Consider the following 24,694-nt stretch of genomic DNA (forward strand, 5'->3'; position numbering starts at 1 on the left):
GGTCTAGTTTTTAGGCAGTTAGAAAATCACAGGAACAACACTGTGATCCACAAAGCAGAGTTAGGGGCCTAAACTCCCTGTACAATGCATGGGCATTGAAGGTACCTCGCAATGTGATTCACAAAAGCCAATTCAGTAGGCAGGGAGCCATCTAAGCCAGCCAAGGGAGAGGCTGACAAAGGGAGAAGGGTGTCCTAAGCCTTTCCCACCTCTCACACATAGATGGCTAAATCTGGGCTGCAAAGGGGCATGAATCTCTACTTAGCAATCCAGTACTAACACTCAGGTGACGCAAACTGGTATCCAGCCATGCATTTGTCAGTGAGGCCTAGGGGTCTGGGCCTCAGCCAGTGCTGGGTCTGCCAGCATCACATCCACTATCGCTTTTGCGAGAGAGAAAGGATCAAAATATCTCCTCCTCCGGCCCCTGCCCCATTTAGACAAGGGTGCCAACAACTAAGCTGTGGAATATTCTGATGTGAGGCTCCTTCCGTCTCTCTTTTTGTAGCTGCTCCACTGTGCCCTACCTCTGCAGTGGGTTCCTGAACCACTGGACACTGTCATAAAAATAACATTGTTACAGATAAATAGTGAAGAGGTGCGGAACTACAGAAATCCAGGGGGTTTCAGGACAGGGAGACCAATTCAGGCAAACAGAGCAGATAAGACAAATTTGTAAGCTGCTATTGATACCCGAGAAACTCCATTTTGAAGTCCCAGACTCCGTTTGATAACCCTGACTTTCATTTTGAATCAGCAAGAGTCACCCCATCACTAGATAGAAGCTGCTGGTCACATAGCACTAAAAATAGAATCGCCAAGACAACCAAACTGGTGCAGGAAAGGTGGTAAAGAACAATGCTAAAAAAAAGCAGCAGATAATGTCACTGCGAGGTAAATAATGGTCACAGTCTAAAAATAGAACTGACAGGTTAGAACGTTAGAGGAAGTGACTAGAAAGTTCCGGCAGAACGGTGTAACGGTCAGGCTGTCAGCTGAGAGCCGACGGCTGAGAGCGCTGACAGAGACAACAACAGCAGAGGGAGCCCTGTCCTGTCACTGGCGCAGACGGCAAAGAGACAGAGCGCGCACAGGAGAGACAGCACAGTGTAGTCAGCAAAGTAAGTCTGTCTGACAAAGTTATAGGGTTTGTGTATGTGTGTCCATGGGTTAATGTGTGTGTGTGTGTGTCTGTGTGGCTGTGTGGCTGTGTCTGTGTGTGCCTGTGTGTGTGTGTTGATTGTGAAAGGAATTTATACATGTAAGACCTAAAGAATATTTAACAACTTCTGTCAGCAACCTGTGAACGACTGATCAACGTAAGCAGGATGCATCACTTTAAACTGTAAGACAATATGGCTTGGGGTGCTCTTAAACATGTTGTAAAGGATTTGTGCTTTACAGCATCAATAAGGGATTTGTGTGTTATAACATCATTACAGTTTGGATGCAGGAGGGGGCTCCAGAATGGGGCAAACTCCCTCCCAGAGCTTGCACTCCTCACTCCTGCACCCCAACCCTCTGCCCCAGCCTGGAGCCCCCTCCTGCACCCAAATTCCCTCCCAGAGCCCACACCCCTCACCCCTTCCTGCACCCCAACACCCTGCCCCAGCTGGGTGAAAGTGAGTGAGGGTGGGGGAGAGCGAGGGGTGGGGATGGAGGGGGTGGGGCTTTGGGGAAGGGGCAGGATAGATCCTGGGTTGCCCTTAAATCGTTGAGTTTAATAGTCACTGTTCATTCCAGTTGCATGTGGGGAACAATAGCAGTCTGCAACTGAATGAATGAATGAGCCAGCCGCCAGGTCTTTGGTGAGTATTGTTTTGGTGGCATGCGGTAAGGTGCGGGTGGGGAAGGTGTGTGAGAGAGAAGCTGAAGTAGAGAACGTAACAGAAATGGTCTGGTCTGGGAGCTGGTGACCCAACCTGGAGAAAGCCTAGAGCGGTGGTCTCCAACCTTTTTATGCCCAAAATGACTTTTTGAATTTAAGGGCAACCCAGGATCTATCCTGCCCCTTCCCCAAAGCCCCACCGATGCATCCGAAGAAGTGAGCTGTAGCTCACAAAAGCTTATGCTCAAATAAATTGGTTAGTCTCTAAGGTGCCACAAGTACTCCTTTTCTTTTTGCGAATACAGACTAACACGGCTGTTACTCTGAAACCTGTAATAACAAAGCCAGGAGAACGCCCCGGGTAGAGGCAGCAGGGTCAGCGCTGCAGGGCCTCAGGCATCGTCTGGCTGAGATGCTGATCCTGGGGGAGACTCGTCCCCACTCGGCTGCTGCTTTCAGAGCCCTGTGGAATGCAGCAGTTTAGCTGAAATGTCAAGACACTGAGTCCAGCCCTGGCCCTGCAGCCCCTAGCGCTCCCCTGGTGGGGGAGGCATCAGGATAGGGCAGATCTGTGTGTTTATGGAGCCACACCAAGAAGCCACTGAGGGGCCCAAACTCTGGCCCCTTCTCTATGCCCCATCCCCCACTTCTGCACCTCATGGATGGCCATCACTGTAGGGTGTCACTCATCCCAGGGCCAGAGTTCCCTGAGCCTGCTCAGATCCGGTGCCCCCTGCACTGGGTGAAAGTTAGCAACGTCCAAAACAGAGAGTCCTGAGGCTGAGGGGAGAGAGATTTACACTGATGGGGAGTCGCAGGGCAGTTACCCAGCTCCTAGGAAAACGGTAAAAGGCAGCTGAAGTAGGCTGATTGGAAAGGCAGCCACAGCTGTGGCCACACCGGATCAGGCCACAGCTGGCCCCGATATAAGGGCTAAGTGAGGAGCTGGGTCAGGCTCACTCTAGCCCTGGAGTGAGAAGGGCCTAGCTGCCTGGGAGTACAGGGCAAAGGCACTGACTTCTAATGGCGCTGGTGGGTGCTCGACCCCCCTCTGCCCCTGGCCCTGCCCTGACTCCACCCCTGCCCTGCCCCCATTCCAACCCCTTCCCCAAAGTCCCCACCCCAACTCCTCCCCCTCCCTGCCCCTATTCGACTCCTTCCCCAAATCCCCGCCCTGGCCCTGCCTCCTCCCCTGAGCGCGCCACGTTCCCACTCCTCCCCACTTCCTCCCGGAGCTTGCTACAGCTGTTTGGTGGCGGCAAGCACTGGGAAGTAGGTGGAGGAGCACAAACATGGCACTCAGGGGGAGGGATAGCTCAGTGGTTTGAGCATTGGCCTGCTAAAGCCAGGGTTGTGAGTTCAGTCCTTGAGGGGGCCATTTAGGGAACTGGGGCAAAAAATAGGGGGTTGGACTAGATGACCTCCTGAATCATAGAATCATAGAATATCAGGGTTGGAAGGGACCCCAGAAGGTCATCTAGTCCAACCCCCTGCTCAAAGCAGGACCAATTCCCAGTTAAATCATCCCAGCCAGGGCTTTGTCAAGCCTGACCTTAAAAACCTCTAAGGAAGGAGATTCTACCACCTCCCTAGGTAACGCATTCCAGTGTTTCACCACCCTCTTAGTGAAAAAGTTTTTCCTAATATCCAATCTAAACCTCCCCCATTGCAACTTGAGACCATTACTCCTCGTTCTGTCATCTGCTACCATTGAGAACAGTCTAGAGCCATCCTCTTTGGAACCCCCTTTCAGGTAGTTGAAAGCAGCTATCAAATCCCCCCTCATTCTTCTCTTCTGCAGACTAAACAATCCCAGCTCCCTCAACCTCTCTTCATAAGTCATGTGCTCTAGACCCCTAATCATTTTTGTTGCCCTTCGCTGGACTCTCTCCAATTTATCCACATCCTTCTTGTAGTGGGGGGCCCAAAACTGGACACAGTACTCCAGATGAGGCCTCACCAGTGTCGAATAGAGGGGAACGATCACATCCCTCGATCTGCTCGCTATGCCCCTACTTATACATCCCAAAATGCCATTGGCCTTCTTGGCAACAAGGGCACACTGTTGACTCATATCCAGCTTCTCGTCCACTGTCACCCCTAGGTCCTTTTCCGCAGAACTGCTGCCTAGCCATTCGGTCCCTAGTCTGTAGCGGTGCATTGGATTCTTCCATCCTAAGTGCAGGACCCTGCACTTATCCTTATTGAACCTCATCAGATTTCTTTTGGCCCAATCCTCCAATTTGTCTAGGTCCTTCTGTATCCTATCCCTCCCCTCCAGCGTATCTACCACTCCTCCCAGTTTAGTATCATCTGCAAATTTGCTGAGAGTGCAATCCACACCATCCTCCAGATCATTTATGAAGATATTGAACAAAACCGGCCCCAGGACCGACCCCTGGGGCACTCCACTTGACACCGGCTGCCAACTAGACATGGAGCCATTGATCACTACCCGTTGAGCCCGACAATCTAGCCAGCTTTCTACCCACCTTATAGTGCATTCATCCAGCCCATACTTCCTTAACTTGCTGACAAGAATACGGTGGGAGACCGTGTCAAAAGCTTTGCTAAAGTCAAGAAACAATACATCCACTGCTTTCCCTTCATCCACAGAACCAGTAATCTCATCATAAAAGGCCTGAGGTCCTTTCCAACCGTATGACCCTATGGAAGGAAGCTTGGCTGCCAGTAAGTGCAGAGCACCCACTAATTTTTCTCCAGCCCCGGAGCACCCACGGAGTTGGCGGCTATGGTACAGGGTACATTGAGCAGAGCTGTGCTGTGCTGGGGAAGGGCAGGCGAGTCCCAGCTAAAGGCCAGGGGAGGTATTGGGGCTGCAGGGAAAGGCAGCAGGTCCAACCCCCTTGCAATGATGAGTGGCCATTACAGACTGCAGTTTGCTCCAGTGAGAGGGGGCTAGATGAAGACTGGCAGTAGCCACTGAGGCAAGGTGGGTTTAGGGGATTGGGGTTCCCCTGGGAGGGGATACCCTGAGTGAGGGGGCACAACCCCACTCCTGGGGTGATGCTGTGGGTAAAAGGGCTGATGTCATCCGTGGATGTATAGACAGGGGAGAAGTGAGCAGGAGCAAGGTGGTGATTTCACCTCTGAATATGGTGTTTGTGAGACCAGTACTGGAATACTGCATGTGGCTCTGGTGTCCACATTTTAAAAAGGATGTTGAAAAACTTGGAGACGATGCAGAAAAGAGCCATAGAAATGATTCAAGGGCTTGAGGAAAAAGCTGATCGTGAAAGACTTAATGAGCTTAACATGGTAAATTTACCAAAAAGAAAATCGAGAGGTGACTTGATCATGGTTGTGATGCGTTCGGCCACAGAAACCCCTTGAGACTGTAACTTAATGCGCTGGAACACCGCTGAGAATAACCCCCCTGCCAGAATGGGCACCCCTCAACTCCGTCTTGCAGAGCTAGACACTCCAGTTTAGCTCCAGCACAGACACAGAGACACACTCAGCCCTGGGGCTTCTCAGTTAATAGGGACTTGTCCAGTGCTTAGCACACAGCCTTTCTGCGAGTCTGAACCCCAGATAAATCCATCTTGCTCTGCATAAAGCTTATGCAGGGTAAGTTCATAAATGTCCACCCTCTTTAACACTGAAAGAGAGATATGCACAGCTTCTTCCCCCCCTCTCGACCCCCCCGGTAACAATTCCTTACACTTGGGTTTATTAATAAATAAAAGTAATTGTATTAAGAATAAAAGGTAGGATTTAAGTAAATATAACAAGATTACAGACCGAACAAAGTGAGTTACTAAGTAAAATAAAACTAACACGTAAGGCTCAGCTTAATATACTAAGAAAGTGGTTACAAATAATAGCTTCTCACCCTAGATGTTATTTCAGGAAAAGTCCTTCTCAGGCCAAAGATGTATTTTGTGGCCTGGGTCCAGCCAATCTCTCCCACCCCTGTGGTTACAGTCCATTTGTTTCCAGATGCTTTCAGGTATCTCTTTGGGGTGGGGAGGCCATCTCTTAAGCCAGCTGAAGACAATCATTGTTTACTTCCTCCGCCTTATGTAGGATTTCCCCAAGGCGGGAAACCTTTATTTGGTTTGACCCCCTAGCCATTCCCATCTGGAAAAATACCAGATTTAAGATGGATTCCAGTATCAGGTGACATGGTCACATGTCTCTGTAAGACCCTAGCCACCAATCTTCCTGGGCCGGCCCCCAAGCACACAGGAAGGCTTGTAGGTAAACAAGGCCATTCACAACTCATTGTTTCTGAAGCACCCTTAATGGCTGCCACTTAATATCACTACATCAGTAATACAAGTTTAATACAAATAAATTGGTTAGTCTCTAAGGTGCCACAAGTACTCCTTTTCTTTTTGCGAATACAGACTAACACGGCTGTTACTCTGAAACAAGTTTATACCTTATTTTCCTAAATCCAGACATAGAAATAATACATGCAAACAAATAGGTAGGAGCTCTCTGCTGACATCTGCTGGTGAGCTGGGGAAATGACTAATTACACCTGCCTCCAACCATCTTCTCAATATCTCATTGAAAAGTGTCATGAGTGGTCTCTGCCGAAGCTAATGTCTAACTGATTGTCACAGTTATTAACATGTAACATGTAGGGTATAGTGTCCAAAACTGTTGGAGGTGAAAGATCTCATCTGGGGGTGGGGTGAGAGACCCAGGACTGTCTCAAGCAACATTGAGAACAATGGACTTCCGGAACCCAGCCCAAGCCCTGTGTTTACTGTCTGGACCAGAAGCAGGCTTGAGCATTTACTAAGACAAATAACCCCAAGAAAAGTCTCTGAATAGGGGACCCCTGGGGGAAGAGACAATAAACTGTAATTGTACAGGCAGTCCTCGGACTTATGACACAATTGGTTCCTAAATCACATCTTAAGTTGAAATGTCGTAACTTGGAATCAATTTTCCCATTGGAACAATGTTAAAAATGGGGGACTGATTTCTAAACCGAGGCCCGATATACTATTTTCACCCATATTTTTATACTCAATCAATTATAGACGAGTAATATAGCTCCATTAATGTGTTCATATTGAAAATAGCAATCATGTTGACATAAAAGAATCAGACACTAAGAATACATAAAGAAATATAGTACCTGTACAGTACGGTACACTGTACATTACCCCTACCCACAAATGATCTAAAAAGCATAGACAAATTTTAAAGCCTTAAAATTTTTTTAACATAACTTGTCTTCATCATTCCTGGGCATTGCTGATCTAAGAAACCTACTGAAGGGATGAAAAAGGAGATGGGACACGTTCTTCTGAGCTCACAGGTGGGTCTAATTGGATGGGGCTTTCAGGAGTTGTTGAGGTGATTTGGAAGAGCATAAGGAAGTGCCCACGGAAGTTTGGGCAGATGTTCTCTTCTTTTCCTTGTAAATTTCTCTGTAGCAGCTGTACGTGTTGTATATGTGCTATAGACCACCGGACCAGGGGGATGAGGTGGATGAGGCTTTCTTCCGGCAACTCGCAGAAGCTACTAGATCGCACGCCCTGGTTCTCATGGGTGACTTTAATTTTCCTGATATTTGCTGGGAGAGCAATACAGGGTGCATAGACAATCCAGGAAGTTTTTGGAAAGCGTAGGGGACAATTTCCTGGTGCAAGTGCTAGACGAGCCAACTATGGGGGGAGCTTTTCTTGACCTGCTGCTCACAAACAGGGAAGAATTAGTGGGGGAAGCAAAAGTGGATGGGAACCTGGGAGGCAGTGACCATGAGTTGGTTGAGTTCAGGATCCTGACACAGGGAAGAAAGGTAAGCAGCAGGATACGGACCCTGGACTTCAGGAAAGCAGACTTCGACTCCCTCAGGGAGCGGATGGGTAGGATCCCCTGGGGGACTAACATGAAGGGGAAAGGAGTCCAGGAGAGCTGGCTGTATTTCAAGGAATCCCTGTTGAGGTTACAGGGACAAACCATCCCGATGAGTCGAAAGAATAGTAAATATGGCAGGCGACCAGCTTGGCTTAACGGTGAAATCCTAGCGGATCTTAAACATCAAAAAGAAGCTTACAAGAAGTGGAAGGTTGGACATATGACCAGGGAAGAGTATAAAAATATTGCTCGGGCATGTAGGAATGAAATCAGGAGGGCCAAATCGCACCTGGAGCTGCAGCTAGCAAGAGATGTCAAGAGTAACAAGAAGGGTTTCTTCAGGTATGTTGGCAACAAGAAGAAAGCCAAGGAAAGTGTGGGCCCCTTACTGAATGAGGGAGGCAACCTAGTGACAGAGGATGTGGAAAAAGCTAATGTGCTCAATGCTTTTTTTGCCTCTGTCTTCACTAACAAGGACAGCTCCCAGACTGCTGTGCTGGGCATCACAACATGGGGAGTAGATGGCCAGCCCTCTGTGGAGAAAGAGGTGGTTAGGGACTATTTAGAAAAGCTGGACGTGCACAGGTCCATGGGGCCGGACGAGTTGCATCCGAGAGTGCTAAAGGAATTGGCGAATGTGATTGCAGAGCCATTGGCCATTATCTTTGAAAACTCGTGGCGAACGGGGGAAGTCCCAGATGACTGGAAAAAGGCTAATGTAGTGCCAATCTTTAAAAAAGGGAAGGAGGAGGATCCTAGGAACTACAGGCCAGTCAGCCTCACCTCAGTCCCCGGAAAAATCATGGAGCAGGTCCTCAAGGAATCAATCCTGAAGCACTTACATGAGAGGAAAGTGATCAGGAACAGTCAGCATGGATTCACCAAGGGTAGGTCATGCCTGACTAATCTAATCGCCTTCTATGATGAGATTACTGATTCTGTGGATGAAGGGAAAGCAGTGGATGTATTGTTCCTTGACTTTAGCAAAGCTTTTGACACGGTCTCCCACAGTATTCTTGTCAGCAAGTTAAAGAAGTATGGGCTGGATGAATGCACTATAAGGTGGGTAGAAAGTTGGCTAGATTGTCGGCTCAACGGGTAGTGATCAATGGCTCCATGTCTAGTTGGCAGCCGGTGTCAAGTGGAGTGCCCCAGGGGTCGGTCCTGGGGCCGGTTTTGTTCAATATCTTCATAAATGATCTGGAGGATGGTGTGGATTGCACTCTCAGCAAATTTGCGGATGATACTAAACTGGGAGGAGTGGTAGATACACTGGAGGGCAGGGATAGGATACAGAGGGACCTAGACAAATTGGAGGATTGGGCCAAAAGAAACCTGATGAGGTTCAATAAGGATAAGTGCAGGGTCCTGCACTTAGGACGGAAGAACCCAATGCACAGCTACAGACTAGGGACCGAATGGCTAGGCAGCAGTTCTGCGGAAAAGGACCTAGGGGTTACAGTGGACGAGAAGCTGGATATGAGTCAGCAGTGTGCCCTTGTTTACTTTTTCACTAGGAGGGTGGTGAAACACTGGAATGCGTTACCTAGGGAGGTGGTAGAATCTCCTTCCTTGGAAGTTTTTAAGGTCAGGCTTGACAAAGCCCTGGCTGGGATGATTTGATTGGGGATTGGTCCTGCTTTGAGCAGGGGGTTGGACTAGATGACCTCCTGAGGTCCCTTCCAACCCTGATATTCTTATGATTCTATGTCCCTATTCACAGGTGCACTGCGTTCAATGTTAGGGTCATGCTCCTCAAACAAGGACATGGCAGCTTCCAAATGTTGAAATGCCTCAGCCAACACTTTTATTGTCAAGACTTTACGAGGAGGAGTCTCTTGAACAGTGGGTGCATCTTCTTGTTCCTCTGCCACTTTTTGCGGTTCCCATTCAATGAGGTCCTCATTAGTTAATTCTTCAGAATGTGATGCCAGCAACTCCTCAACATCCTTTGGTGCAATGTCTAAGTTCAGGTCTTTGCCCATTACAACAACAACATTTTTGGTCACCTTTTTAACAGTGCCAGTAAAGCCTTTGAAGTCAGACACAAAATCAGGACACAATTTTTTCCAAACACCATTCAAATCGGGTTGTTTGATTTCATTCCATGCCTCATCAATGTTCTTAACTGCATGGCAAATGTTGAAGCTCTTCCAGAATTCCTTCAGAGTTGGTCCACCTTGCTTCTCAGTTTCCCAGATGGCCTGAGCAAATGTGCTCCTGAGATAGCAGGCCTTGAAGGATGCAGTTACCCCCTGTTCCATGGGTTGCAACAAGGAAGTGGTGTCTGGGGGCAGAAACACCACTTGGATGTCAGGATGCATGTCACCAAGGCTGATTGGATGACCATGAGCATTGTCGAGGATTAACAATGCTTTAAATGCAAGATTGTTTTTGCTGCAATAATCCCTGACACTTGGCACAAAATGATAATTAAACCAATCCTCAAAAATGTCTTTATTGACCTGTGCCTTAGGATCGGATTTCCATATCACTGGGAGGAATGCTTTGGAATACCTGTGCAAAGCCCTGGGGTTTTCCAAACGGTACACAAGCAAAGGTTTAAGTTTAAAGTCACCTGCAGCATTTGCACCGAACAAAAGAGTGATCCTATCTTTAGCAGCTTTGTACCCTGGCATGGATTTCTCCTCTTTGGCAATGTCGGTTCTCGACGGCATTTTTTTCCAAAAGAGCCTAGTTTCGTCAACATTAAAAACTTGTTGAGCACAATACCCACCCTTTTCAGTGATCTCAGCAATGTCTTAGGAAAAACACGAGCTGCCTGCTCATCTGCACTGACAGCTTCATCTGAGACCTTCATGTTATGCAGATTGGCCCTGGCTTTAAACCGCATCAACCATTCCCCATTTGCATTAAAAGGCTCAGTGTCAGAACTCTCCCCCAGTTGTTTCTTTAGATCGTCATAAAGACTCCCAGCCTTTTCCTGAATTCTGCCTGAACTCACCGGAGCACAGCGTTCATATTGATCCTCCAGCCAAATGATTAACAATCTCTCAACCTGGGCAATAAGTCCAACATGCTGCTTAGTTATCACAGTTGATTGCATAGGAGCCGAGCCCTTAACACGTTTCTGAATCCATTCCTTCTTTTGCAGGATGCTTGCTATAGTTGATTGGGGGATCCCCAAAACTCTGCTGATTTCAGTTGGCATCTCACCTCTTTCGGACCTCTCAATTATTTCAATTTTTGTATTCAAATTTCTTCTATGTTTCGTAGAAGAAGAAACACCACTTTCACCAGATTTTCGCTTTTCTGCCATTATTATGGGCAAAGAAACACTAAATTTTAAGAAAAAGTTTGGAAGTGCGAAGATCCACCACATAAAAATGGCGTCGGAACAGCAATTGAGCACCTTGAGTTAGGGAGATGGGTGGCACAGAACATCGCTGTGAACGTATGAACTTGTTTGCTGGCTTTGGGTTGCGTCCTCTCAGCTGCCGGAAAGTCAAAAACGATGTCAGAAAGTCAAAACAGGGTGTCAGTTTTATAAACGGCGTAAGTGCCGTTTGTCATAACTCGAACGTCGTAAATTCAAGGCCTGCCTGTATAACAGAATAGGAAAGGACACAAGATGTTATCCATTCTGGAGGAGAGACTCTGTCAGCAGCCGTGTCTCATGAAAAGAGCATCCCAGCTTTTGAAACTGGACAGGTACACCGTTGGATGAGAAATACTTTATTAGACAGGAAGTAACTTGTAAATGAGTACAGCCTAGGAGACTGCCTAGGAGACATGTTTTTCTTTAACCTGTAACTGTATGTTTCCAAATCCATATACCAGCTTTCATTAGAATCTCTGTCTCAAGTTCTGTTAAATAAACTTCAATTTATTTTTACTGTAGACACGTCTAAGTAACTTGTGCTAAGCAGAGAATTAAATACAGGTGAAACCAGCAAACTGGGGGGCACTGCTTCTCTTGAGGCAACGGACTGGCATACATTGCAGATGTCCAGAAGACCAAGGACTGGGAATTCAAGTGTAAAAAAGGGGGGCTGTAAATAGAAGGAAAGAGTGGGGCTCATGGCACTGAGGGAGGAGTATCTCTATAGCCAGTAGCTGGGTGAGTGGGCAACAAACTGGCACATGAAATTCAGTGTTAATAAATGCAAAGTAATGCACATTGGTAAAAAAATAATCACAACTATATATCCAAAATTATGGGCATCTAAATGAGCTGTTACCGCTCAAGAAGGAGATCTTGGAATCATTGTGGATCGTTCTCTGAAACCATCTGCTCAATGGGCAGAAGCAGTCAAAAAAGCAAACAGAATGGAAGGAATGATTGGGAAAAGGATAAATAATAAGACAAAAAATATCATAATGCCACTACATAAATCCATGATACGTCCACATTTTGAATATTGTGTGCAGTTCTCATCCCATCTCAAAAAAAGATATATTAGAATTGGAAAAAGTACAGAGAAGGGCAACAAGAACGATGAAGGGGATGAAACAGCTTCCAAACAAGAAGCGATTAAAAAGACTGGGACTGTTCATCTTAGGAAAGGGGCGACTAAGCGGAGCTACGATACAGAGCTACCAACTCATAACTGGGGTGGGAACAGTGAACGAGGACGTTTTATTTACCCCCTCACATAACTCAAGAACCAGGGGGCATCCAATGAAGTTACTAGGCAGCAGGTTTGAAACAAACAACAGGAAGTATTTCTTCACACAAGGCACAGTCAGCCTGTGGCACTCGGCACCAGGGAATGCTCTCCCCCCGAACCCTGCTCTGGGGTGTAGGGTCCCCCTCTCAGGGCTGCTGCTGCTGCCCAAACACCACAACAGTGATGGGACCCTGCTGTCCCTCCTCAACCCCCAGTAGCCCCTGGGCTGCCTCGGCTGTGGGGAGGGGGAATTCCTGAGCCCACGCTGCCCTGGCTGCAGCTGGCAGGAGCGGAAGCCCCCAGGAGACGCTGCAGGAGGAAGCCCGTGGGGCCGCGGTAGGAGCTTGGGGCCGCAGGAGGACAGGGCTGCAGGGCAGGGCAGAAGTCCCGATCCCAGGCTGCCTTGGCTGGGGTGGAAGACAGTCAGTCCCCAGCCTGGGCTGTCCTGCCGTTGGGGAGCGGGTGTGTGGAATTCCTGAGCCCCAGCTGGAACAGGGCAGGAAGGATGGAAGTCCCCAGCCTGGGCTGCCCCAACCCCTTGCTCCAAGGGTGGGTGTCAAGTTTCAGAGGGGTAGCTGTGTTAGTCTGTTTCAGCAAATGGCCCTGACACTGTCCCCCCAGCAGCACATTCCCCCAGCAGCGGGGGCACCAGGCAGAGCCAAGACCTGGCTTTTGCTCTCCCTGCCTCTCCCCAGGAAATGGAGGGTTTTTTTTACTATAGCCAGCCCTAGTCAGGGCACTGAGAGAATTTTTCTCCTATGTGGAGGACTCTCTGATGGCCAATGTGGTGTTAGCATGGGAAATGCTTCAGTTGGAGCTAAGAACATCTGAGGGGCTCTTCCCTGTGTGGGTTCTCCCATGCTTAATAACGCTTGAGCACTGACTGAAACTGTTCCCACAGTCCAAGCATTTAAAGGGTTTCTACCCCATGTGTGTTTTCTAATGTAACGGGCTGATGGTGCACTGAAACTTTTCCCACAATAAAAGCACTTATATGGCCTCTCTCCTGTGTGGATTCTCCCATGCTTTATAAAGCCAGACTGCTGAACAAAGCTTTTCCCACAGTCCAAGCATTTATAGGGTTTCTTTTCTTTGTGAATTGTCTGCTGGGCTGTGGTTTCCTGGGGACACATTCAGTGTCCTCCTGTCCCACATTCAGTGGATGCATACACTTTCTTCCATGGGCTGTTTCCCAGCTTTCTCTCTGACCTGTGCTGATTACGCCAGGCTTTTCTCTGTTCCAAGCACTGGGAAAAAAATACTGTCCAGCTCTTCACCGTCCCCTGCAGTTCCACTTGGTCAGGACCTTTCTGCTGTAGATTCCTGTCCTCATTCTCATGTCACCTGCTGCGGGAGAGAGAGAGAATTTAGGCAGAAGTCAGTTCCTGGGCTGATAGAAAGGGCACAAAGGGGAGTAGCAAAGAGGGAAAACACAACACAGTAACTGTGGGGAAGACTGAGAAATTGGATTCTGTCTCCACACCCCATCCAAACACTCCCAGGGAAGTGAAGTCAGGGAGAAAACTCCAGACAGTGAACAGGCTGGGTGGGAAGCCACGAGTGATATCTGCCATGATGATACGATACCTGCTGACCACAGCCTGACCTGGGTGAAACGACACAGAACTGAGGCGGGCTCACACCACATTTTGGGGATTTTCAGATTTTTCCTTCATTTGCCAGATGGAATCAGTGTCACTGACACTGATTCCTCACCTGTGCAGGTGCCTCTTGGGATGTTGCTTTCCTCAGAGGCCTGGAGATCCGGGACCCACGGCTCTTCCCCTGCTTCCAGCTGGTCGATCAGGGCAGGTTGGGAATGGGGAGTCCTGCTCAGAGAGTGAAATCAGGCATGAGCAGAGTGCACTGAGGATTCAGGCAGTATTTGTCACAAATTGAGTTAAAACTGACCCTATGATTTCCTGGGGGGTTGTGGGATGTGAACAGATGGGAACATGGTCACTGAGCCCCCTTGGGAGAGGCTGATGTCTGGAGGAGGGGGAGTTATCATAACCTCACTAGGAATTTTCAGGGTCTGTGGGCTCTGGGGGATTTGCTGAGGCACACACAGCTCTGGTGTTCAACCCCTGCTTATGTCTGAACCCCCAGAGCCCTCCCCACACATGGAGCTAGTCCCATGAGGGAAGGTGCACAGAGATCCTGCGTTTGAGTGAGAATTAATGTAGAGAGGATAATACACTGCTCCTGCCCCGTGATAACTGGAGGGATGGGGATGAATTAGCATGTCCATTACGTTCATGACTCTCCTATTGCATTGAAGGGCATTTGGAGGTGAATGCCTCTCTCACACTGGCACTGTGGACTATGTGAACCACTTCCTTGACATCTAACTGAGCAGGGAAGAACCTGACCAGCTGCAGAAATGCAGGCCCCATGGCTTCACATAGCTGAGGGGACAGTCTCATATTTCTCCTGCATGACAGCCCTGTAGAGGGCTCTCTGACCGGGGTCCAGCAGAGCCCCCCGCCCCACGGTGAAATACACAGCCACCTCCTCAAAGGTCACCGGCATCTGAAACAACAGGTGCCCCCCACTCAGTGCCTGCTGCCCCTGCCACAATCCCACTATTCATGGGGGAAGAAACACAACACTAGGACAGGTCTGGGAGGCCAGAGGAGCAGAATCCCACCCCACCCTGCTCAGAGTGGCCAGGAGGCTGCAAGGAACAGAGAGAAGGGGAGAGCTCCTTGTCCCTCCCAGCAGGAGGAGGGCGGGGTCTTCCCATTTACCATCCAACTAATAGGAACAGGCGGCGGTGGGAAGTAGGGCTCTGGGCAGGGAATAAGGAGAGGAATCCCAGCATCTCCCTTTTTTATTTCACTGCAGTCTCTGCTTAGGGGGTTCAGGCTCCAGCACTTTGCTCTGTCTTCCCAGCCTTGTCCAGGGGCTTATTTCCTGTTTCAGAAATGGGGGAATGTTCACACACTCCCAATGGGTCTGTTCATAAATCAGGCCCTAGGCTGAGCATGTCCCAGCAGGTTTATCACACCCTGTCCCCCCCACCTCATCCTGAGTGTTTCCTGCCCCTCCCCTTCAATCCCCTACCTGAGCTGGATCCACCACAGCCATTTCCCTGCCCATGCCCCTAGGAAGATGGGAGAGTTTGGAGCAAAACGGGGTCGTTATTCTGCAGCCTGTCAGGGCGAGAAGGGAAATTTGGGAGATTTCTGAATTAGCGTTAGTCCATTTCACACCCCGATTCCCCCCAGGCTCTTTCCCTGCAGACACTCTAGACTCTGCCATGCTGGGAGAAGCCTCAGTGACATTATTACAGCACAGACCCGACCTCTCCCACTGGGACTAAATCCATGAGACACATTTACACCCTCCCAGGAACAGAGCTTCTGAGACAAATGCCAGAAAAAAGCAGAATCAAAGGCACCTCTTTGGGGGATTCCCCTGACACTGTCCCCCGAGCAGCACATTCCCCCAGCAGCACATTCCCCCAGCAGCGTGGGCACCAGGCAGAACCAGGACCTGGCTTTTGCTCTCCCTGCCTCTCCCCAGGAAAGTCAATCTGCCCCAGGGGGCTGCAGTGAATGGAGTTGGGCAAGGCTGGGTGCCCGAAACCTCCCTCCCTACTGATTGCTCCAGCTGCCCCTTCCAGTCTCTCCACGCTCCCTCCTGCATGAAGAACTGGTCACTGTCCTGCCATTCCCGTGGGCATTTCCTCTCCAATAGCTACAGCCACTGCTAACGGGGGTGTGAGCCGGGTGCGTTGGGGCAGCAGCTCTGTGACACGCAGACACTCAGGAGCAGAGATGGGGCCAGCGGGAGCCATTTCTACAGAGTCACTTTCCAACCTGGCCCCAGCTCTTACCCCAGATCTCTCTTATCACCTGCAGTCTCTGGCTCAGGGGCTGATGCCAGCAGAGCCCAGGGCTGCCCCAGGGGGATAGTTCCAGACACAGGAGAAAATCCCCCCTCGGCTGGGCACAGAGGGAGGTTTAGTGATGGTCTGTCCCAGCACAGATCCCACTCAGCAACTGCTCAGCCCAGGCTCCAGATCACAACAGAGGCAGCAGCATCTGCCCCAGGAAGCCCAGTGAGCTCTAGGGCTCCAGTATCCTGAGCTCAGAGAGAGACTGACACTGGCCTCCTCGGCCTGAGCAATGACCAGAGTCCTCTGCTGGGGGCAGCTAATGACCGAGCCCCACTCTGCTGCCCCTGCAGCCCCCAGGGACAGTCAGGTGGATGCTGATTTCATTCGCCCATCTGGACCCATAGTGGAACCGGAGACCCAGTTCAAACCAGGATTTTCTACATGAACCAGAACCGAATCTCAACCAGACATTTGTTTTACTGACTGAACCAGAATGGAACTGAACAAAAAAAGGGGGGAAAGGGGCTGTTACCAGTTAAAATAAAGATTCAGCATTTTAAAAGCTCATTATTTTTTAAAAAAACATATAGAGATCTTACTTTCATTGTAAGAGAAGACAACAAACTAGCCAATGAGCTGGTTATGGCCCCAGAAAGGCCTGCCCCAGGATAGTGAGAAGAGCATGAGAAGAGAAGGGGGCCAGCCCGCAAGAGCAGGGAGGGAGAAGAAAACCTTGGGAGCTGCCTGCACACCATGAGAGGCAGAGGTGGGGCCCAGAGGTAGATGAGCCACCTCTGAAATGCCCCCCTGGGGAGAGAAGGGTGCTCCCTGGGCCCTGAAGTTCGTAATAACTCTTCAAGGCCAAGGACAAAGGTAATGGCTCCCCAAACTTCTCCCCTTGACATGCCTTCTCCCACCATCCCCACCCCCTGGGGCAGCTCCTCCCTCCAGTTGCCCCAGTTGAGGCAGGATTCGTGCTCCAAACTTCCTTCCCCACTGAAGCTGCCTCCCAGCCCCCTCTGGGGGGATGATACCCACCTCTAACCCCCCCACCCCTATCCCAGAGAGATCTGTTTTTCTCGTATATATATCTTGATCCTAGACATCAACCCCCACTGTCAGCAGAGGACAAAGTCAAGGCAAAATTTCATGACACCAAAACATGGATGAAGATGGAAATGTTTGAGTCAGAAATAATGATGTCAGAGAATCAATATCAGACACGTCTGAAATTGAAAGACGAATGGAAATTTCTTCTGAACGCTTGTGAAATATCTAAAAAAGAAGTGATATCTGGATGATGGAAAGCCCCAAAAAGGAATGGGCCAATGCCTGATTCATTCGCAGATGGGCCACATCTCCATAAGAAAGAAAACTTACCAAACTACAGTACTGGGAACATCTGAACAATGTCATGCCCACGCTAAATCAACTAGCAAAAATCGTACTGGCAATAACAGCAACACAAGGGAGTGTCAAAAGAAAACTTCCAGGCCTCAAATGTATCCTTTCTCTGTAGAGGTTCCAAAAGCATGTGTTTAAATATGGTTTCGTAGGTTTCTCAAACAGATTGTTTAGGGAAAAAAATAATCGTGTATATTTGACAACACAAAAACACTAGGAAAAGTCACCTAAAGTTTAAGTTACAAAATAAATAAATAATCAAAAATCAAAACAGTTTCCATTCTAAGTTGCAGCTGGATTTACCTCCACTGAGATCGAAATAGGATTTAAACCTGTCACTGAACTTCTATTTTTGTTTTTTTGGGTGGCTTGAACCAGAAATGAAACTGAACATATTCAATGGAACTGAACCTGAGCATGAGTCAAACTTAAAAAAAAAAAAAGAGGCCAGCTGGGCTCCCTGCCTGCTGTTGCTAACAGCGACTCGGGTTGACACGGAACTCGGAGTAGGGCCCGGTTCAGTCCTGTCAGCGCCAAGCATTTATCATTCACCAGTCAGACCCCCACATAAATGAGCTTGTCTTAATAAAACAAAAACTAAATTAGGAGCAGGGGGTGCGCACATGGGCGTGGGGGAGGGGAATATTTGCCTTGTAAATTCTGAGCCTTTAGGGGGAACTCTGATGGCGCCCCCATGCTTGTTTGGCCTAGGGATGTAAATATCAATTACAACAGTTAACAGATTCAAATGATATCATTTAACCCGTTAACCACTTTACCTGAGGTCTCTCCAGCGGGCTGGCGCAGGGCAGCCAGGGCTGGGGTCCCGCAGGCCAAGCACGGCAGGGGCTGCTCCAGGCCGGCCTGCCTGCCGCAGACAGGGCTGGAGTCATTCCAGTGTGGCTGTGTCCAGGATCCTGCTTGCCCGCTGGGGCTGGGGCTGGGGCTGCTCCACACCCCCCAGCCCACTGCGGCCATGGCTCAGGTCTAGCCAGCCCACTATGGCCGGGGCTCCTCTGACCCAGGGTGGCTGGCTGGCCGGCCCGCAGGGTTAACTAGCAAGGTCCAGTTAACCAGTAAGCAAACTGGTAAACCCAGTGCTTCCCAGTTAACCTTTTATATCCCTGGTTTGACCATGTCTAGGGAAAAAGATTCGCCACTGGCTGCTGGGCGGGTCAGCCCCTCCCTCTCTCCTACCCAATGGGCTGGGGGAGCTGCCATTGTATCCCTCCCCATCCCCCTCCTAGCTCTGCCCTCCCCAGCCTGTCTCTGTTTGCTCCATATTCTCCCTCCAGCCTCCCCACAGCCCCTCCCCCCACACCCCCATTTCCTTCCCTTTATCCCCACCCGAGTTTCCCTCTAGTCCAGCTCTGCTCCCCTGAGCCCCAAAATTCTCCCCCTGATACCTGTGTGTTTCCCCAGCCTCCCTCCAGCAGCCCCACATCCCCGTGGCCCCCTCCCACCCGCTGCAACCCTGTTCCTCCCCTCTTCCACATCCCTGTTCACCCCCCTCCTGTCCCCTCCCACATCCCTGTTCCCCCCTCAATGCCCTCTGGCTCTCACATCCCCTGCCCATCTTCAACCCCCTTCAGGTGTAGTGTATTAAACTGCTCCCCATAGGAAAGTGTCATTACCTGGCAGCGGGGCTCGAACATCGGTTCCCCTGCCTGGGGTCATGTAGTAATTTTGTTGTCAGAAGGGGGTCGCGGTTTGAGAACTACTCCTCTAGTCTAACCCCCAGCCAAAATGCAGGGTTTGTTGTGTCTGAGACAGATGGCTACCCAGCCCCCCTTTTGAAAACCTCCACAAAGAAGCCTCTATGACCTCCTGAGGCCTCTGTTCCATTGTCCTACTGCTTGTGGGTGAGGAAGTTTCTCCTGGGATTGACTCTAGATCTGCAGTGCTGCAGTTTGAACCCACTGCCTCTTGTCAATGTTGCTTGGAGCAGATGAAGGCCTTGGCTGTGCACTGCAGGGCCCTGGATTGGAGCCCAGAGCTGATGTGGGTAGGTTGATTTTATAGAACTGCCTTCAGTTCCCCTCTAAGTCAGGTTTGTGGGGGTTTTTGCCAGTGTGCTGCCTTCGTCAATTGTCAGCTTCTAGGCATTGACTAAAGTGTTCCTAAACATCACTCAATTCTCAGCCACATTTGTTCCATTTAAATTGTTCCAACTCAGCCACATTTGTTCCATTTAAATTCTTCTTCTGAGCTCATTCGGCTCAATTCATTTTCCACTTTATGAAACTGCCCTTTTAAAAGCACAAAATATACATGTATATTACTCACCTGGACTCTGTTCTGTGTTTGCATATAACAATGTGCTCAAGTCACAATGACTTTTACTCAAACTACCACTGATGTTTAGTTCTCTGATCAATTCTTTCTCAGTCAGGAAGAGGTCTCATATAGCATTTGTGTGGGATGCAGCAATTTTTGAGCCAGGAAATTGTCCTCTGTGATATTTAGAAATCCCCCAAGGGGATCTGACTCCAGCAGTCTCCAGCATGTGTCACTCAGAATCAGGGGTGAAAGTAAGTCGAGTGACTTACCTGTATGCTGGGGCCAGCTCTGGCCCCCGGAAGGGGCGGGACTGAGGGGGTCAGAGCCAGCCCCAGCCCACCCTGTAAGGTAAGTGCCCCCGGACCACTTCCTCCTCCTCCCTCTCCCCCTCCCCCCCCCATCCTGGCAGCAGCAGCAGCCAGGGGCTCCCCTGCTTCTACTGCAGGTCCTTTAATTAGCCACCAGAGCCCTGGGGAAGCCGCTGGGCTCCAGCTGCCTCTGCCGCCCTAGTCCTTCAGATAGCAGCTGGAGCCCCCGCCCTTTAAATAGGGGGCTATTTAAAGGGCCTGCGGCTCCCCTGCTTCTACTGCCCCGGCCCTTTAACTAGCCCCCCGGAGCCCCGCAGTCACTAGCCCAGGGATCTAGCAGCAGGGCTCTGGAGGCAATTTAAATTTAAATTGCCCCCGGGGAAGCCGGGCTGCCCCAGTAGGGTGCACCAGCTCTTGCCGCTTTCATCTCTGCTCAGAGTGAAGTACCCCCATCACACAGCTTTTATTCTGGCTGCTCCAAGAGTCGCGCACCCTGTTCCCTGGATTGCATATTGACAGGTTTCAGAGTAGCAGCCGTGTTAGTCTGTATCCGCAAAAAGCATCCGATGGAGTGAGCTGTAGCTCAGGAAAGCTTCTGCTCAAATAAATGGGTTAGTCTCTAAGGTGCCACAAGTCCTCCTTGTTCTTTTCGCTGTCCCTAGATCCTCCCCTCTGCCCCCGCCGCCCTGTTTTATCCGCCTCCGACCAGGGCTTGGGCCCCCGCCCTGTGGCTGCTGCAGGAAGCGGGAGGGGCTGGCGAGTGAGGGCAGCGCCGGGGGGGCAGCGGCTTCAGCAGCTGTTACTGAGCATCCCCCACCCCCTCCGCAGCCAGACTAACCGATCCCAGGGAGCGGGGCCGGGCTTCCAGCTTCCGGGCTTCCCCTCTAGTCTCTCCGCAGAGCTGGGGATGGACTTCCCGGGTCACACGCTGCCGCCGCCGCCTCCATTGTGAGCCGAGCGCGGACCGAGCTTGCAGGTGAGGGGGCCCCGGGGAAAGCGCGGGGGCCGGGCAGGGAAGTGACTCTGCCCCGAAGGCCCCTCCCCGCCCCAGCTCTGCTCCCGGGGGGTGCAAGTCCCATAGCTGCTGCCCCCCACCCCCGGACCCTCCTGGGCTCTGCCTCCCCTGCGCCTGCAGGAGCCGAGCCGGCCCCGGGAGAGCGACCGCCCGGGCCGGGCCAGGGCCCGAGTCTCCCAGCCCGAGGGGGCAGGAGGGAGCCGGGGGCAGCAGGAGCAATGGGGGGAGGGAGATTCCCGGCTCCCAGCCCTGCCCAGCCCCATTCCCTGCAGCCCCCCCGCCCCGGGGCAGTGACTGTCCTGGGGAGAAGGGGAGGGGCAGGGAGAGGAAAAGCCAGTTCGTGCCTCCGCCTGGTCCCCGCGCTGCTCGGGGGACGTGCTGCCCTGGGGCAGGGTCAGGGGGGTCCCCCAAAGAGGCACCTTTGATTATGCTCGTTGGCTACACAATTTCTTTCTAAAGGGACCTTTTCAGTTACTTACAAACTGCTGAAAGTCACTAGATGCACCTTTGGTCTGAGCCAGTCTGGCAGCAGTCCCTATGTTTATCTTTAGGATAGAAAGTCTCTGTCCAGAGTGAATTTGTAATGGAAACAGATAATAAGCACCACTTAGCCTCATTTTGAGCAAGGGGGAAATGACCCTTTTACCATTATTTTAAAAAAGTATTATCAACTTTTGAACTAATTGGGTAGCAGAAGGATTTAGGCTGGTAACTTTACATTAGATGCAGAGAGAATTCCTAGGTCAGACATGCTTGTCTCTCAGCTCCGGTTAAAAATGACCTGTGATGTGTGTGTTTTCTGAGGGCTCAATAGCTCTCCATTCTTCACACACACTGATTTCTTTTTCCATTTGGTAAGTTTTGTTTATTAACTTAGGATCTGATTTTGCCAACACTTCCACACATGCTTGTCTTTAGCCATCTGAGCGGCATTACTGAGTTTATTAAATCTCTGTTACTGACCAGATCTAAAAATGTCTCACAGATTTACTCCCAGTGGCAGGGGCAGAGTCTGTGCTATAATCAAATGACCAAGGCCAGGAATTTTAGTTACAAGACCCTAAAAGTACATTTCCAAATCCATATTCAGGCAGCGGAATAAGTGGCCTGGTATCGATAGCTCTGGACACTCAGAACTGAACCCCAGTGTTGCAGGCTCAGCGTTTTTGAAACTCAGGCCACTTATTGAGAGAACTGAATGCTGGGCCCTAGCTTCATGTTGCTCATTTGTTTGCTTGAGCCCCAAGTAGGAATTCCCATTTCCAGACCTGACATGATCTCCTGGCTGGAGTGAAGGGAGGAGCTGTGGGTCCCCAGTCTCCAGGGAGAGGAGGAAAGAGAGATACTGAGATGTGCCTGCAGAGGTAAGGAATTGGCAAAAGTGGCTCCGAAATCGTGTTTCACATTCTCATGACAAATGCCACTCCTGAGTTTTCACCAATCCTGTGTGCCCATGTGGAAACAAACTCTCCTAACTATCCAGATTGGAATTAGGTGGCATAATTGGTTCCCTCCTTTCTGTCTCTGGGGAAGGATTTGGGGGCAGTTGTTTGGTGTGTTTCCCCTTTACCACTCCTCTTTTGGTTCATCCCCTTTTTTCTGCAGCACAGGGCGTGACTCTGAACTGGATTATCTCTCTGTCTCTGGGACGGTGAGTGAGACCAAGGAGGAGAATCCTCAGCTGGGAGTCTTGGAGCAGGGGGAACCACACGGGACAGTTTGGGGAGATCCTAGGAGACTCAGCCCAGGCCATACGGGCACCCGGGAAAAGAGCCAGAGCAGAGACAGCGTGAATCAGCTCACCAGAGCAGAGGGGTTGGAAAAATCAAAGAAACTGCCCAGCAGAGAATCCCCCTGGAGACAGACCCAGTATGTTTGGTGACTGTGGGAACAGCTTCCCTGGGAGTTCAGCCCATATTACTCCGCAGACAATCCACATGGGAGAAAAACGCTATAGATGTGCTGAGTGTGGGAAAAGCTTTTCTCAGAGTACTACCCTCGTTAACCATCAGAGACTCCACACAGGAGAGAAGCCCTATGTCTGCCCCACATGTGGGATCAGCTTTGTTCAGCTCTCTCAAGTTATTAGACACCAGAGAATCCACACGGGAGAAAAGCCCTATACATGCCTGACCTGTGGGAAAAGCTTCAGTGATAAATCACATTTCAATCAACACCAGAAGATCCACACAGGAGAAAAACCCTATACATGTCTGACCTGTGGGAAAAGCTTCCGATACAGTTCAGCTCTTACCACACATCAGAGAAAACACACTGGAGAGAAACCTTATAAATGTCCCGAGTGCCAAAAATCCTTCAGTGACAGTTCAATCTTTAGCAGGCATCGGAGGGTACACACAGGAGAGAAGCCCTTCAAATGCTGTGATTGTGGGAAAAGCTTTGGGGAGAGCTCAGACCTTCTTGTACATCAGAGGGTACACACGGGAGAGAAACCCTATAAATGCCTTGAGTGTGGGACAAGTTTCAGGGTACCGTCAGCACTTATTGTACATCAGAGAGTACACACGGGAGAGAGGCCCTATAAGTGCCTGACCTGTGGGAAAACATACCGGTGTAGCTCTCACCTTACTAAACATCAGAGAATCCACACAGGCAAGCAATCCTTGAAGTGCCCTGAATAGGGAAGGGCCAAGTGAATAACGTCTTTGCCAGTTCCCAAGAACCTCAGAGCGTCAGGCCAGGCTGGAGTGGCCGTGTAATGGGGACATGCAATGGTTATAAAGCAGAGAATAAAATCCCATTCCTGGAACAGAGTCATGCAGAGCAGGAGGCTGGGATAAGATTCCCACATTGTGATGGAATTTGATTATGCTTTTTCAAGACTCTCTGAATGTCCTCTGATGAACTACTACATTTAAGTTAATTCCCCACAGGAGAGTTGGCAACCATACCAGAGTGCTGGGCAATTCCCTGAGCTGAGCTCTCCCACAGAGAGCTGATCGCAGACTCTGGGTGATTCTATAGCTGGGCGTGTCCCTACCTGTGTGGCTGGAAAGAGGGCTTTGAGAGCCTCACACAGCAGCACAGAGTATGGTGGGGCCAGGCTAGGGGGACAGGCACACTCAGTGGAACCCCAGCACATCCGGTGGCACCCTGGGAATGGGGGCCCAACCTGTCAGAGCACTGCACACACTTCTCCCCCAGGAAAGGATAAGAGAACAAACAGGCTGCTTATTACACCATGGATAGGTAGGGGTGCTCACATACTGTGGGGATGAGCACGGTATAAGCACCCACACAGAACAGAATTTATCTTATGCTCTGTAACCTCTCATTTCTACTTGATAGTATATTGTTTAATAAAATGGATACATTCAGGAGCAATAATGGTCTCCATGAGGTTTGAAATGCAATGTCCTGACCTTGGCCTTCGGATGACTTTGTTCAATATCTTCATAAATGATCTGGAGGATGGTGTGGATTGCACTCTCAGCAAATTTGCAGATGATACTAAACTGGGAGGAGTGGTAGATACGCTGGAGGGGAGGGATAGGATACAGAAGGACCTAGACAAATTGG

General features: G+C 50.1%; 1 protein-coding gene and 2 long non-coding RNA genes across 8 annotated transcripts; 2 read left to right on the forward strand and 1 right to left on the reverse strand.

The window, feature by feature from the left end:
- Positions 1-1,081: 1,081 nt before the first annotated feature.
- LOC141996288 (uncharacterized) lies at positions 1,082-17,295 on the forward strand. The gene is made up of 3 exons (XR_012641521.1): positions 1,082-1,121; positions 1,744-1,808; positions 17,250-17,295. It is a non-coding gene; the product is annotated as an uncharacterized LOC141996288 (long non-coding RNA).
- On the reverse strand, positions 10,431-21,132 carry LOC141996286 (uncharacterized). 4 transcript variants are annotated; one of them, XR_012641520.1, is made up of 5 exons: positions 20,978-21,132; positions 15,370-15,458; positions 14,020-14,132; positions 13,513-13,650; positions 10,431-11,235 (listed from the first exon to the last, which is right to left on the reverse strand). It is a non-coding gene; the product is annotated as an uncharacterized LOC141996286 (long non-coding RNA). The 4 variants fall into 4 exon arrangements; XR_012641517.1 differs by lacking the exon at positions 10,431-11,235 and having other exon boundaries at positions 11,599-13,650; XR_012641518.1 differs by lacking the exons at positions 10,431-11,235; positions 20,978-21,132 and adding an exon at positions 19,838-19,963 and having other exon boundaries at positions 11,599-13,650.
- LOC141996284 (uncharacterized) lies at positions 20,916-24,492 on the forward strand. 3 transcript variants are annotated; one of them, XM_074968274.1, is made up of 3 exons: positions 20,916-21,115; positions 22,395-22,518; positions 22,760-24,492. In XM_074968274.1, exon 3 carries the CDS (start codon positions 23,026-23,028, stop codon positions 23,794-23,796), a length of 771 nt encoding a protein of 256 aa, XP_074824375.1. In that variant the 5' UTR covers positions 20,916-21,115; positions 22,395-22,518; positions 22,760-23,025; the 3' UTR covers positions 23,797-24,492. The 3 variants fall into 3 exon arrangements, with proteins under 3 accessions (XP_074824375.1, XP_074824378.1, XP_074824377.1); XM_074968277.1 differs by having other exon boundaries at positions 22,402-22,518; XM_074968276.1 differs by having other exon boundaries at positions 22,405-22,518.
- Positions 24,493-24,694: the final 202 nt, after the last annotated feature.

The sequence above is a fragment of the Natator depressus genome, chromosome 11, assembly GCF_965152275.1.
Source record: "Natator depressus isolate rNatDep1 chromosome 11, rNatDep2.hap1, whole genome shotgun sequence".
In the NCBI taxonomy this organism is placed as follows: domain Eukaryota; kingdom Metazoa; phylum Chordata; order Testudines; family Cheloniidae; genus Natator; species Natator depressus.

What these genes read in the sequence shown, in the direction of transcription:
- LOC141996284 (XM_074968274.1), top strand. Translation starts at nt 23,026, where the DNA reads ATGTTTGGTGACTGTGGGAACAGCTTCCCTGGGAGTTCAGCCCATATT.